The sequence below is a fragment of the Erythrolamprus reginae genome, chromosome 1 (assembly GCF_031021105.1).
Source record: "Erythrolamprus reginae isolate rEryReg1 chromosome 1, rEryReg1.hap1, whole genome shotgun sequence".
NCBI classification, from domain to species: domain Eukaryota; kingdom Metazoa; phylum Chordata; class Lepidosauria; order Squamata; family Dipsadidae; genus Erythrolamprus; species Erythrolamprus reginae.
In genome coordinates this window covers 188,927,504-188,940,039 of record NC_091950.1, presented here as the reverse complement: position 1 = coordinate 188,940,039, position 12,536 = coordinate 188,927,504, and the positions used below count along the sequence as shown (strand labels likewise).

Below are 12,536 nucleotides of genomic sequence, written 5' to 3'. Positions count from 1 at the left end.
CTCTTAGTGATGCTGCAAGAGGAAATAGACAGTCCGGGTAGTTCTCAGAATATACTGTGTGGAAAAAAACAGAGAAATTCTCACTTCGCCAAGAGGGAGGCTGGAAATCTGGTAGAGATTGAGAGAGTATCTCTCTATCCTGAGTAGTTAAGAAAAGCAGACTACATATATCATTCTGACAGATACAGCCAATAGCATCTTGATATATTCCCTGCTCAGGGCGGAATCCTTTGTTATACATTCCACTTATTCTTGTGCTTTAATTCTATCATATAATATGTTTATTGAACTCTGAATGGTTTCAACTCCCTATTTGTCACAAAGCATTCCATAATTGAAAATTACTAACATTGGGTATCCTCCCCTCTCCACCTCTCTGGCTGCACTGCATTTCTCATCATACCTTTTAGGTCAGAATTCTACCCAATTTATTTAATAAATCAATCCCCTCTGCAGCTTTTGCATTCACTCTTGCTCCCTGAAGAGAGTAGAGAGGATGGCCTTGACAGCCAGAGGGAAGATCTGTTACAAGTCGACAAAGAAATAAATATGGCTTTTAAGCTATGATGCAGAGTTACAAAAGTCCCTGAAGCAGGCATCCCTCTCATTCACATGAAAATTAAAAGAGTTAGGGGGAAGCATTCAAATATTCAGACTTGCAAGATTCTGTTACTACGGGTACTCTAATAGGAGTAGTTTGAGGAAGGAGAGGAAGAAGATAGCATTTAGTATTTAGACTTCTATACCGCTTCATGGCGCTTTTACAGCCCTCGCTAAGCAGCTTACAGAATCAGCCTATTGCCCCCAACAATCTGGGTCTACATCTTACCCACCTCAGAAGGATGGAAGGCTGAGTCAATCTTGAGCCGGTGGTGAGATTTGAACTGCTGAACTACAGCTAGCAGTTAGCTGAAGTAGCCTGAAATGCTGCACTGTAACCACTGCGCCACCCTGGCTATGCCATCATTTTTTGTAATAGGCATCCCATTCATAAGTATAAATTGCCTTTAGGTTGAATGTTCTTAAAATGTTCTGCCTGTACAACTGCCATCGTTACTACCAGTTGAACCAGTAATATTGATTTTTAATATCAATTATGGATTTGACATATTGCTTTGTAGCAGTGAAGGGCTACCAAATTTTTTACTACCGCACTGTGGGTGTGGCATATGCATTTTCTTTCAACATCTGTCAGTGCAAATTGGGTGGTCTGGGGTGGAGCTCCATTTTCGCTACCTCACTGCATTCCCCCTCGTCCAGGCAGTAGCCCACCCCTGCTTTGTAGTCACCAGACTTGGTTACACCCACAAGATGCAGTTTACCCTGATAAGGGTAAGGGGTCATGGTTGTCCCAAAGGTGTTTTTCCAAGAGGCAACTAGACTTTCTGGTTTTGCTTTGAAGACGTCTCACCCAAGAAGCTTCTTCAGCTCTGACTGGACGGTGGGGAATGGAAGGATTTATACATCCTTCCATTTTCCACCATCCAGTCACATTTTGCTTCTTGGACGAGAAGTGAAACTTCTTCAAAGAAAAAACCAAAGAAAGTCCAGTTGCCTCTTGAAACAGCACCTTTGGGGTGAGCATCTGGAGCAGTGTCAGCACTTTTTGGCTTATATAGCAAGAGCATTTAGACTGCTGATCTACCACTCCATAGTGCTTTACAATACAATACAACAGTTTACAATGCCAGGATATTGCCCCCCTTCCCCAAATCTGGCTCCTCATTTTGCCAACCTCAGCAGGATAGAATGCCCCACCAGGATCAAAACTCCAGGCTGTGGGCAGAGTTTGCCTGCAATGCATTCTAACCACTTGCATCACCAGGGCTTGCATGCTTCAAGTGCAGCCATAACCCAGTTTTATTCCAACCACGTCCATTCTGTTCCATGCAAGTCAGGATCGCTAATCTAGAGATTCACCGGTACACCAATATAAAGTTGCCCGCATCTCACAAACTTAGAAATTTGGGTAACATAACTAATTAGCAATCCCCTTTAAAATATGGCATTTGTTTAAACCATTATATAAAATGATATATTATTTGAAGCTGTGATTGGGTTGTCATTGTTCTTTGATGAAAGTCACTGGTGATTTTTGTTTTCAGAATAAAATGAAGTCAGACTAACCTGGGTCTCTCACCCCCTGCTCTGCAAAAACAAGGCAAGATAGAAATCCAATGAACTTTCCTGAGTCTTGCGGACAATTACCATTTAACCCAGTGCTTCTCAATTATTTTCTGTTATGCTCCCCTTAGGAAGAAGCAAACATTTCGCGCACTGCCTCAATATTTCGCACGCTTCCCCAACCTCAATCTGGGCCCCAATGGAATTTTAGTGTTAATATTTATTATTTTACTTATTATAAGCTGCAAGCAAACTATTGTCTGGGGAAGACTGCTCTATCCATTTACCTGGGAGTAAGTTAAGGTGACCAGACGTCCCACTTTTAATGGGACAGTCCCACTTTTTAGGAATTTTTCCCATGTCCCGCGTTGTTTTTAAAAAGTCCCAGGTTTTTTGGGTGGCCAGTTTGCAGAAGTGTGCTCGCTCGCTCCGGCTCCACAGTGCCTCACCAACACCACTGCGATGCCCCTCGCCCATCTAGCCCTCCTGCTGCTGGGCTTGCTGCAAGCCGACCCAAGCTGCTTCTGCACCCCAACCAAACGGGCCAAACCTGTCTTGACGCTGTGGGACCCACAACTCCCGCTGCAGTCTCTCTCCAGATCTCCAAGTCCTCCAGTGACGCCTACAAGACAGGGGCCCTGCAGACGCCATTGAAACCGCCACCCTCTGCCAGCTATGTTTTCACGGGGAAAAACATGCAAGCTTTTTTGAGCGTTATGAGTTTTTTCAGTTGTCCGTCGATCCTCCTCTCCACCCCCACCACCGCTGATGGTGTCCCGCTGTACCTAACTCATGATCTGGTCACTTTAGAATAAGTCACACTGAATACAGTGGAGCCTGTTTTCGGCTAGGCAGGCATGGGCTACCATGGTTAGGGTTCTCTTTTGACACGGGGCCAGGCCAGGTTAATGAAGCCAATGTTTTGGGGTCACCGGCCTGGCCCATGAGAGCCATCTCTGCTTGGCACTCACAGCGAATGGTGTGGAAGGAGGCTTTAGAGTGCCATTCGAAGCTTTTGTCCAGCTGCAGAGGAAGCTCCTCCTTGTCGAGCAGCAGTTTCGCCATGCCGTTCCTGGCTACTATGGTGCCCTCTGAGAACATCAAGAACCTATGCAGTCGCCCTACTCTGCCTGGCCTCCTTCTCTTCTGGTCTCAGAGCAACGTGCAACTGGGAAAACATTCCCCATCTGGAGGATTCGATTGAGAGGGACTCCGCATGTTCCCTGGGGTCACACACAACCCCTGGCATCAAACCCCCCAGCAGGGCACACCCCACTATTTGAGAAGCACTGGTTTAACCTAATGTCTGTTTCACCGGAAACTCTCCCACTGAGTATGTCAACTGAGTTTGTATATCTGCAAAACTGCATGCAAATAAGTTTCTGTGATTGTCCTACTGAATCACCAGCCTGCCTCTTCTCAATGCACATTTCATCAGCCCTGCATTGCAAATTAATAAAGCACCACTGTTAAAAGTAATCCATGTTGTATATAAAATTTAAGATCCAGAACTAGGGAAGCAAGGAGAAAAAAAGGGTACTTACAGCAGGGCCAGGAAGACCTTTGTCTCCTTTTTCACAGTTACATACAGGAGGCTGAGGACACTTTGAAGGGAAAAAACAACCAAGCAAATGAATACTCAACATAACTGAGACAGACTCTATTTTGCTTATAACTGTTATACACTGCTCAAAAAAATAAAGGGAACACTTAAACAACACAATATAACTCCAAGTAAATCAAACTTCTGTGAAATCAAACTGTCCACTTAGGAAGCAACACTGATTGACAATCAATTTCTCATGCTGTTGTGCTCATTCAACTTTGTACAGAACGAAGTATTCAATGACAATATTTCATTCATTCAGATCTAGGATGTGTTATTTGAGTGTTCCCTTTATATTTTTGAGCAGTATATTTCCTTTGAGTGTTTTTAATCAATGTATAGCATACTCTTGCAATATCTCCACACTGTTAAGGGAGGGTTGTAATTAATTAAAGAATAACGGTAATAAAAATACATATCATTTTCACCAATGTAAGTAATTATTTAATGTTTTAAACACAATCCATCAGTTCATTCATCCATTCGAAAATGCAACTTACCCCTTCTTCTGCCAGATCTTTCTAGAGAGAGACAGAGGGAGGAATGGAAAGAAAATTAGATTTTTACAGATACTAAAGCATAATTCTTTAAAAAGTGAGAAGGAAAGCTTGTCCCAACATGATAATATTATACCATTGATGTCTTTGTATTTGTCAAAACCTCTGTGTTTGTTTATTTATTTATTGTACTTATATGCCGCCCTTCTCCGAAGACTCAGGGTGGCTCACAACATATAAAAAAAGCCAATATTCCATTGTTATTGGGTTAATTGTATATTTTATAGTTACATAGTAGGTGTTTCAAGTTTCAAGTTTCAAGTTTTATTGGATTTATATGCCGCCCCTCTCCGAAAACCCGGGGCGGCTAACAACAATCATGAACAATATACAATAAAATCCAATACTAAAAGCAAATTAAAACCCCTTAATATATAAAACCAGACATACATACAAACATACCATGTATACAGTTGTAACGGCCTAGGGGGAGAAGAAGTCTTAATTCCCCCATGCCTGGCGGCAGAGGTGGGTTTTAAGTAGCTTACAAAAGGCAAGGACAATAAAACATTCTTTAGTTGATTCACCATATTCTGAGAACATAAGACAACAACTATTACATATTTGAAGTTCCGGAGCGGTAAAGCTTTTTGGAAAAGGTGGGAGAGACCCCAAGAACGATGTGATTCCTCCTATCCTCATTCTCACCACTCTGAAGCAGAGGGAAGTCTCAGTCCACAAAGACCCATATGCAAGAGCTTCCCACCCTGGACATTTGTGGAAAATGTAATGTAGGAGACAAAAAACACATATAACTCTAGTGGGCTAATAAATAAACATGGAAGAACGGAACATGTTGTTGATGGATACATGGTTGTATTACTGGCCTGTACTATGATCTCATACTCACAGACAAAACATTTTGCTCCTCCATGCTTATTTATTTATTCATATTTATTGTTTCCTTTATTTTCAGAGAAGGGCGGCATACAAATCTAATAAATAAATAAAATAAATAAATTTTGTATAGCATTTTGAGTTACACGTGTCCCTCTTTCTATTGACCCCTCTTCCCTCCTCCTTTGTACATCTCCCTCTTCCTATTACTTCAACAACAAACCTGTGAGGTGGAATGAGGCAGGATGCAACTGGCTGGCCAAAGTCAGTGAATGAACTGTTGTAGCTGAGGGTTGACTAGAGTTATGAGCTCTTGAGTTTCTAGTCCAGCACCCTAATCGCTCTACCAGGCTGGCTTCTGTCATTTCCTTAAAACAGTAACCAACTCCAACTCTTGGCTTATCTTTCCCAACTGATTACACAGTACATATTCAAGTAATTTGACTAAACCCTAATATGACATTGAACGGCTGGCATTTTGACAGCTACTTTGTGAGGAAGGATGCAATTCTGGGCTTCCTGAAAGCAGGGACATTTAGAGCCCTGGGTCACAATGATATTCCATCGCAGAACATTTGCACATAACCCGCTGCAAAATTGTATCTGCCTAAGGCAGTGATGGTGAACCTGTTTTTCCTCAGGTGCCAAAAGAGCAATTGTGTGTTCACTATGTGTATTTGTGAGTGCACACACCCATAATCCAAAGCCTGGAGAGCATGAAAACAGCCTCCCCTGTCCCCCGGAGGCCCTTTGGAGGTCGTAAACAGCCCATTTCCCAATTTCTGGTGAGCCTAGTAGGCTATTTTTTGCCCTCCCTGCGTCCTGGAGGCCCTCCCAGAGCCTCTGTACAAGCCAAAAATCAGCTGTTTGGCGCGGACATGCATGCTGGAGCTGAGCCAGAGCAAAAGCTTGTGAGCCAGCAGATAGGTTTGCCATTACTGGCCTAAGTGAATGTATGTATGTATGTATCCATTATATTAGAAACATAGAAACATAGAAGACTGACGGCAGAAAAAGACCTCATGGTCCATCTAGTCTGCCCTTATACTATTTCCTGTATTTTATCTTACAATGGATATATGTTTATCCCAGGCATGTTTAAATTCAGTTACTGTGGATTTACCAACCACGTCTGCTGGAAGTTTGTTCCAAGGATCTACTACTCTTTCAGTAAAATAATATTTTCTCACGTTGCTTTTGATCTTTCCCCCAACTAACTTCAGATTGTGCCCCCTTGTTCTTGTGTTCACTTTCCTATTAAAAACACTTCCCTCCTGAACCTTATTTAACCCTTTAACATATTTAAATGTTTCGATCATGTCCCCCCTTTTCCTTCTGTCCTCCAGACTATACAGATTGAGTTCATTAAGTCTTTCCTGATACGTTTTATGCTTAAGATCTTCCACCATTCTTGTAGCCCGTCTTTGGACCCGTTCAATTTTGTCAATATCTTTTTGTAGGTGAGGTCTCCAGAACTGTATTCCAAATGTGGTCTCACCAGTGCTCTATATAAAATGCTCTATATAAGGGGAGTCTTCGAAGAGGGGCGGCATATACATCCAATAAATAAATAAATAAATAAATAAATATAAATCCAATAAATAAATCACAATCTCCCTCCTCCTGCTTGTTATGCCTCTAGCTATGCAGCCAAGCATCCTACTTGCTTTTCCTACTGCCTGACCACACTGCTCACCCATTTTGAGACTGTCAGAAATCACTAGCCCTAAATCCTTCTCTTCTGAAGTTTTTGCTAACACAGAACTGCCAATACAATACTCAGATTGAGGATTCCTTTTCCCCAAGTGCATTATTTTACATTTGGCTCACTGTGGTGTTTGCCCCTACCATTTCTTTGAGGATTCTCTCCACCACGTCTTTTTCCTGCAGATTGAAGACAAACCTGGAGGCTGGAACACTGGCCAATAGCCGGAGTTTAGCAGCATTGGCCACCTCCTCGGCTACTCTGGTCATTCCCACAGTGAAGAACACGATGCCTTGGTGTTTAGCATCAGCCGTAGCTGAAAAAATATCTGGATTTCTCGGATGGTCTGCCCCATCGGTCAACAACACGGCAACTTTCACACTACCGTGAGTCCCCTCAGTCATATAGAGCTGAGTGAGATTTGTAATGGCGTAGGTGGTATAGGTCCCATGGCCAATGTATGTAATGGGAGCGATGCGAGACTTAAACACCTCAGGGCCCTTCCAGTCTCTAAAGGTTTGCTCGATGAGGACAGTGCTGCTGTACTGAAGTAAGGCAGTCCTCCAGCTGAGTGTGCGGCCTGAGCTGAGCTGCAGGCCTTTCATTCTGTCCACTGTCTCCAGGACAAACTTTTTCTGCTGCTCATGGTTGAAGTTCTTAGCACTCTCTGAACTGTCCAGGAGGAAGGCCATTTCCAGGATACAGTCCTCATCTGGAAATCACAAAAGTCAGAGGAAGAAAAAAAGCTCAGATTAGTCACCCGAATAATAAGGACATGTCCTCTCGCCAAGCCATTCAACCTTCCACAGATGTTCGGAAAAACCTACTGAAGATGTTGAACTTGTTCTCCTCCGACACACAAAAACACAGTTCTGCACAATTCTATACAAATCTACTTGGAAGTCTGCTGGGTTCAGAGGAGTTTGTTCCCAAGTGTGCATGGGTCTTGCCATAGGTCTGTGTCTGGAGAAAAAGAGACGCATCTGTCCATACCACTCTCAGAACGATTCTGGTCTGGTAGCTTCCAGATGGCTTGTAGGCCTCAGAATTCACAGCTGGGCTGGCTATTGGGATGACAAAGGCTTTTCTAGAGAAAGCTGAATACTGAAGTGTTGTGGTTAGCTCTGGCCCAGCTCCTTCCCCAAGGACTGTTGATGTGGGGGAGACATCCACATGCTGCAGGCCTGTTTTGCCCCCAGTGGAATCTGCTGATGAAGGCTCCTCTGACCAAGAAGACAGGAGTGACAGGGAGGAGGAGAGTGTGGCAGACAGCTCAGAAGGAGATCAATTATCTAGCTCCTCCTTGGATTCGGAACAAGAGTTAATGATACAGCCACGCATGCGGAGAGCGATGCATAGGCGGCAACAACTGAGAGATTATTATCAAAGAAAATGAGGCCACCTGTGGTTGGGTGGGGCTGTGGTAATTAGTGAGGCTGCTATAAATAGCAGCCTGTGGGTTTGGCCATTGTGGAGGATTATCTGATCGTTGTGTTTCCTGCCTGCCTTGCTGACTTTGACCTTAGTGTGCTGATTTTCCCCCGCTTTGAAACTAAACCAGAGCAAAGTGTGTTTCACTTTGTGAAAGAAGAAGGGCTATGAATTGCCTCACAGCTGCAAGCTAAGTATCTCAGAACTGATAAGGGACTTGTACAAATTACCAGTTTGTTTGGAGACGAGTGCTCTTTGCTATACAAAAAGAGTGCTTCATTTATTTGCATTTTTTGGTATAACGAACATTGTTTTGAATTTTCAAACGTGTGTGTGTCTGAAATTGTATCTGTGCCTTTTCGGGAGGATTCTACCAGAGAGCTCGACAGAACACTGAAGAATATCAAAGAAACTTTAAATAAGGCATTCAAAATAGGCAAATATGGAAACAATTATTTAAATGTCAATATTTTCCTGGAAAATATGGAGTATCTCTGAAAAGCTGGAAAAACTAGATAATTTTTTCCCTGAGATGAGTCACTTATTTGTCTATAACAGAGGTGGACAACCTGCCTTTGAACGATCCATTTTTCAGCCTCTCCCTTAAACAGAGCTGAAATGCTTTGGTTTATCTTTCTGCCTCTGAGGTAAACCTGAAGAAACGAAGTTGTAGCCATACATATTGTTATGGAAGTGGAATGTATATGTCTCTCCCGACTTGTTTTTGATCTTCCCCAATCAAGTATCCTTAATGTAAATGGGACAAAGTTCCCATCATTTCCAGTTAGCTGGGCTATATCTGATGGAAGTTATAATGTAACAACCTGGAGGGCATCACACAACACAAAAGCACACACAAAGGAGGTGATAATGGCATAGTCATTCTTTACCCTGCGGCCTGCTTGTGTGCCAATGACCTATTCATTGGGCTATTTATTGGAAATCAAAAGAGCACTAAATCTATGTTCCGAAATAGCCTAACTGACAAGTCACAGGTGCAAAGCACTTCTAGGGCAACCCGACAGCTGGCTAAACGTCCTGTTCAAAAACCCAGCTGCACTCACAACCACCAGATTCACCTCCCATTTAAGGAGAGAAAAATTGGTGCTTGATTTCCCTACTCTAGAGTGACTTTTGGCGGGAAGGAAAATGAACCCAGCAGAATCCACCCATCATTTTTTCACAACTTGTTTGACATTAAAACTTTGAGGATCAACAAGTCAAGTTGAAATCAAATGCAAGGTTCCAGAAAATCAGTCAATTGAGGGAGTGGGTGGAGCAACTTCATGGCATTGGACCAGAATATCTCCGAGACCGCCTTCTGCCACATGAATCCCAGCGACCGATTAGGTCCCACAGAGTGGGCCTTTTCCGGGTCCCGTCAACTAAACAATGTCGGTTGGCGGGCCCCAGGGCAAGAGCTTTCTCTGTGGTGGCCCCAACTCTCTGGAACCAACTCCCCCCGGAGATTAGAACTGCCCCTACTCTCCCTGCCTTCCGTAAACTCCTTAAAACTCACCTTTGCCATCAGGCATGGGGGAACTGAAACACCTCCCCCGGGCATATAAAATTTATGCACGGTATGTTTGTGTGTGTGCTTGTTAGTAAATGGGGTTCTTTTTTAAACTTTTTAAAATATTTTAAATTTATTTGGATTTGTTACGATTGTTATATTTTGCTGTGAGCCGCGGAGAGGGGCGGCATACAAATCTAAATAATAAATAATAAATAAATAAAACTGTAACAGGAGTGATTTCTTTCTTATTTATTTATTTATGTTTATATATTAGATTTCTATGCCGCCATTCTCAAAGCGACTCAGGGCGGCGTAAAACATAATGAAAAAACAATATATACCAAGAAATCTAATTATTATTAAAAAGAATTATTTATAAAATCATAAAACCACCATATGCAGTCATTCCCATTCATTCAATTCAATCATTCACAACATCGGCCGGAGACATTCTCATCTCTCACATTCCCCATGCCTGCCAGCAGAGGTAGGTCTTCAGAGCTTTATGAAGCTTTTCTTGAACCCTGATTCTTGACCAACCATTGCTCTCTAGCAGTCCCTAGGATTGGCACCAAGATATGTGGGATAGCTGCCTATAGTTGAAGGAATTCAGGTAGAGGTTTTCTAGCCCTAGCTGGAAAAATCCCTATGCATAAAACCAATGGCAGCCTTCTGGATGCAAAACAAATGTCTTATAACCAAGCTATTATATCTTGCTATAAGTAAATCTATCATTCAAACTATTGCACCTCTAGAATACAAAATAGATTTTAGATTGATAGATTAAACTTTGTTTCAAAACTACTTAAAATAATCACCTTGGTCACTTGAATTAGGATATTTTTCTACTGCATTTGAGACAAACGGTTTGCTCTTCTGTTTTCTGACCCCATTTCTCTTTTCTTCATTGGTGTTTTCTACCAGAAACGCATGAAGGTCCAGTAAAACCAAAGGCCACAATAATCTAGAGATCATGGTTTGCTCCGTTTTGCTAAAAAGCACAAGGAACAGTGAATTAAATATAGTCCCCATTTAGCAAAAAGTGTGGCATGCAAATAATTCTTTTTGCAAATAATTCATAAGGATGCTCTATAGAGGATTCATTCTGTGTTTTCCATTACAAAATAGATGTTGGGAGTTTGGAAAAAGTTCAGAGAAGAGCAACTGAGATGATCAAAGGTCTGGAGACTAAAACATATGAAGAACAGCTGCAGGACTTGGGTTTGGCTTGTCTAAAGAAAAGAAAAATTAGGGATGACATGATGGCAATATTCCAGTATTTGAGTGGCTGCTGCAAAGAAGAGGAGTTAAATTATTCTCCAAAGCACCCGAGGGCAGTACAAGAAACAATGGTTGGAAACTAACCAAAGAGCTAGTTTCTAACCAAAGAGGAATTAAGGATAAATTTCCTTAACAGTGAGGACAATTAACCAGTGGAACAGCTTGCCTCCAGAAAATTTGGGCACACTATCACTTGATGTTTTAAAGAAGAATCTAGACAGTCACTTATCTAAAATGATATAGGTTCTCTTACTTGAATAGGGGGATGGAGTAGAAAACCTTCAAGGTCCCTTCCAGCTTATTTTATTTCATTCATTAAAGTATAAGTGGTTCTTAGTTTATGACCATTCACTTAACAACTATTCAAAATTATGATGGGGCTGGAATAAGTATTTTACCATCCATAAAGCATTTTTACTAGCGGTGAAATGCTCCCAGTTTGCTTGTGCCTGTGGGTCGTTGGAGAGCCAGTCGTGAAGGGAGCACAAGGCTCCACCCACCCACCTGGATGCTACCATTTGGGTTCTTTTACCCTCTGCACATGCACATTGAGCTGGGGTGGCGCAGCAGGTAGAGTGCTGTACTGCAGGCCACTGAAGCTGACTGTAGATCTATAGGTCAGCGGTTCAAATCTCATTGCCGGCTCAAGGTTGACTCAGCCTTCCATCCTTCCGAGGTGGGTAAAATGAGGACCCGGATTGTGGGGGAAATAAATAAACAAACAAACAAATAAATAAATTATATAACTAAATTACATAACTAAATTACATAACTAAATTACATAAATAAATAAAATGCATGAATGCATGAATGCATGAATGCATGAATGCATGAATGCATGAATGCATGAATGCATGAATGCATGAATGCATGAATGAATGAATAAATAAATAAACGAATAAACGAATAAATAAATAAATAAATAAATAAATGTTCTGTGCATGCACAGAGGGTAAAAGAAAGCAAATGGCGGCATCCGGGCAGATGGGCGGAGCCTCGCACTCTCTTCACGACCTGCTCACCGATGACCCACAGGCACGAGCGAACTGGGAGCATGTCACCCCTGATGTCTACCCATTGTAAAATCTCATGCAATCCCCCTGTAGTAACATGACTGCATTTCAGCCGCTTGGCAACTGGCTTGCCTTTTCAACTGGTTGGAACATCCCATGGCCATGTGACCATGATTTGTAATGCCCGTTTGGAATGAGTTTACACTTGTGATTTTAAAATATGCGGACTTCAACCCCCAGAATTCTCCAGCCAGCATTGAAGATGTAAGTCCATTTCAAAGTTGCCAAGTTTGAAAAAAAGCACTGCTCTCTAAACCTCTCAACATTCCAAACTGATCAAAGGTTTAAATTTGATTTCAGCTAAATAATACTTCAGCTACTTTGGTGTATTGAATAATTTTGATAACTTATATCACCTAGAGGTCCAAGAACAAGAAAAATAAAGAAAAGGGTAACAAGGAGCTCT

The 12,536-nt window shown here is 42.1% G+C and overlaps 1 protein-coding gene across 1 annotated transcript in view; it reads right to left on the bottom strand.

Moving 5' to 3' along the window:
• The window catches only part of LOC139159839 (collagen alpha-1(XXVIII) chain-like), a 55,919-nt gene extending 45,159 nt beyond the window's left edge, over nucleotides 1-10,760 (bottom strand). Inside the window, exons 1-4 of the mRNA XM_070737262.1 lie at nucleotides 10,595-10,760; nucleotides 6,973-7,541; nucleotides 4,231-4,251; nucleotides 3,669-3,728 (exon numbers count right to left, since the gene is read on the bottom strand). Coding sequence (XP_070593363.1) covers nucleotides 3,669-3,728; nucleotides 4,231-4,251; nucleotides 6,973-7,541; nucleotides 10,595-10,751 — 807 coding nt within the window. The 5' untranslated portion in view covers nucleotides 10,752-10,760. The remainder of the gene's footprint in view (nucleotides 1-3,668; nucleotides 3,729-4,230; nucleotides 4,252-6,972; nucleotides 7,542-10,594) is intronic.
• Between the last annotated feature and the right edge of the window lie 1,776 nt (nucleotides 10,761-12,536).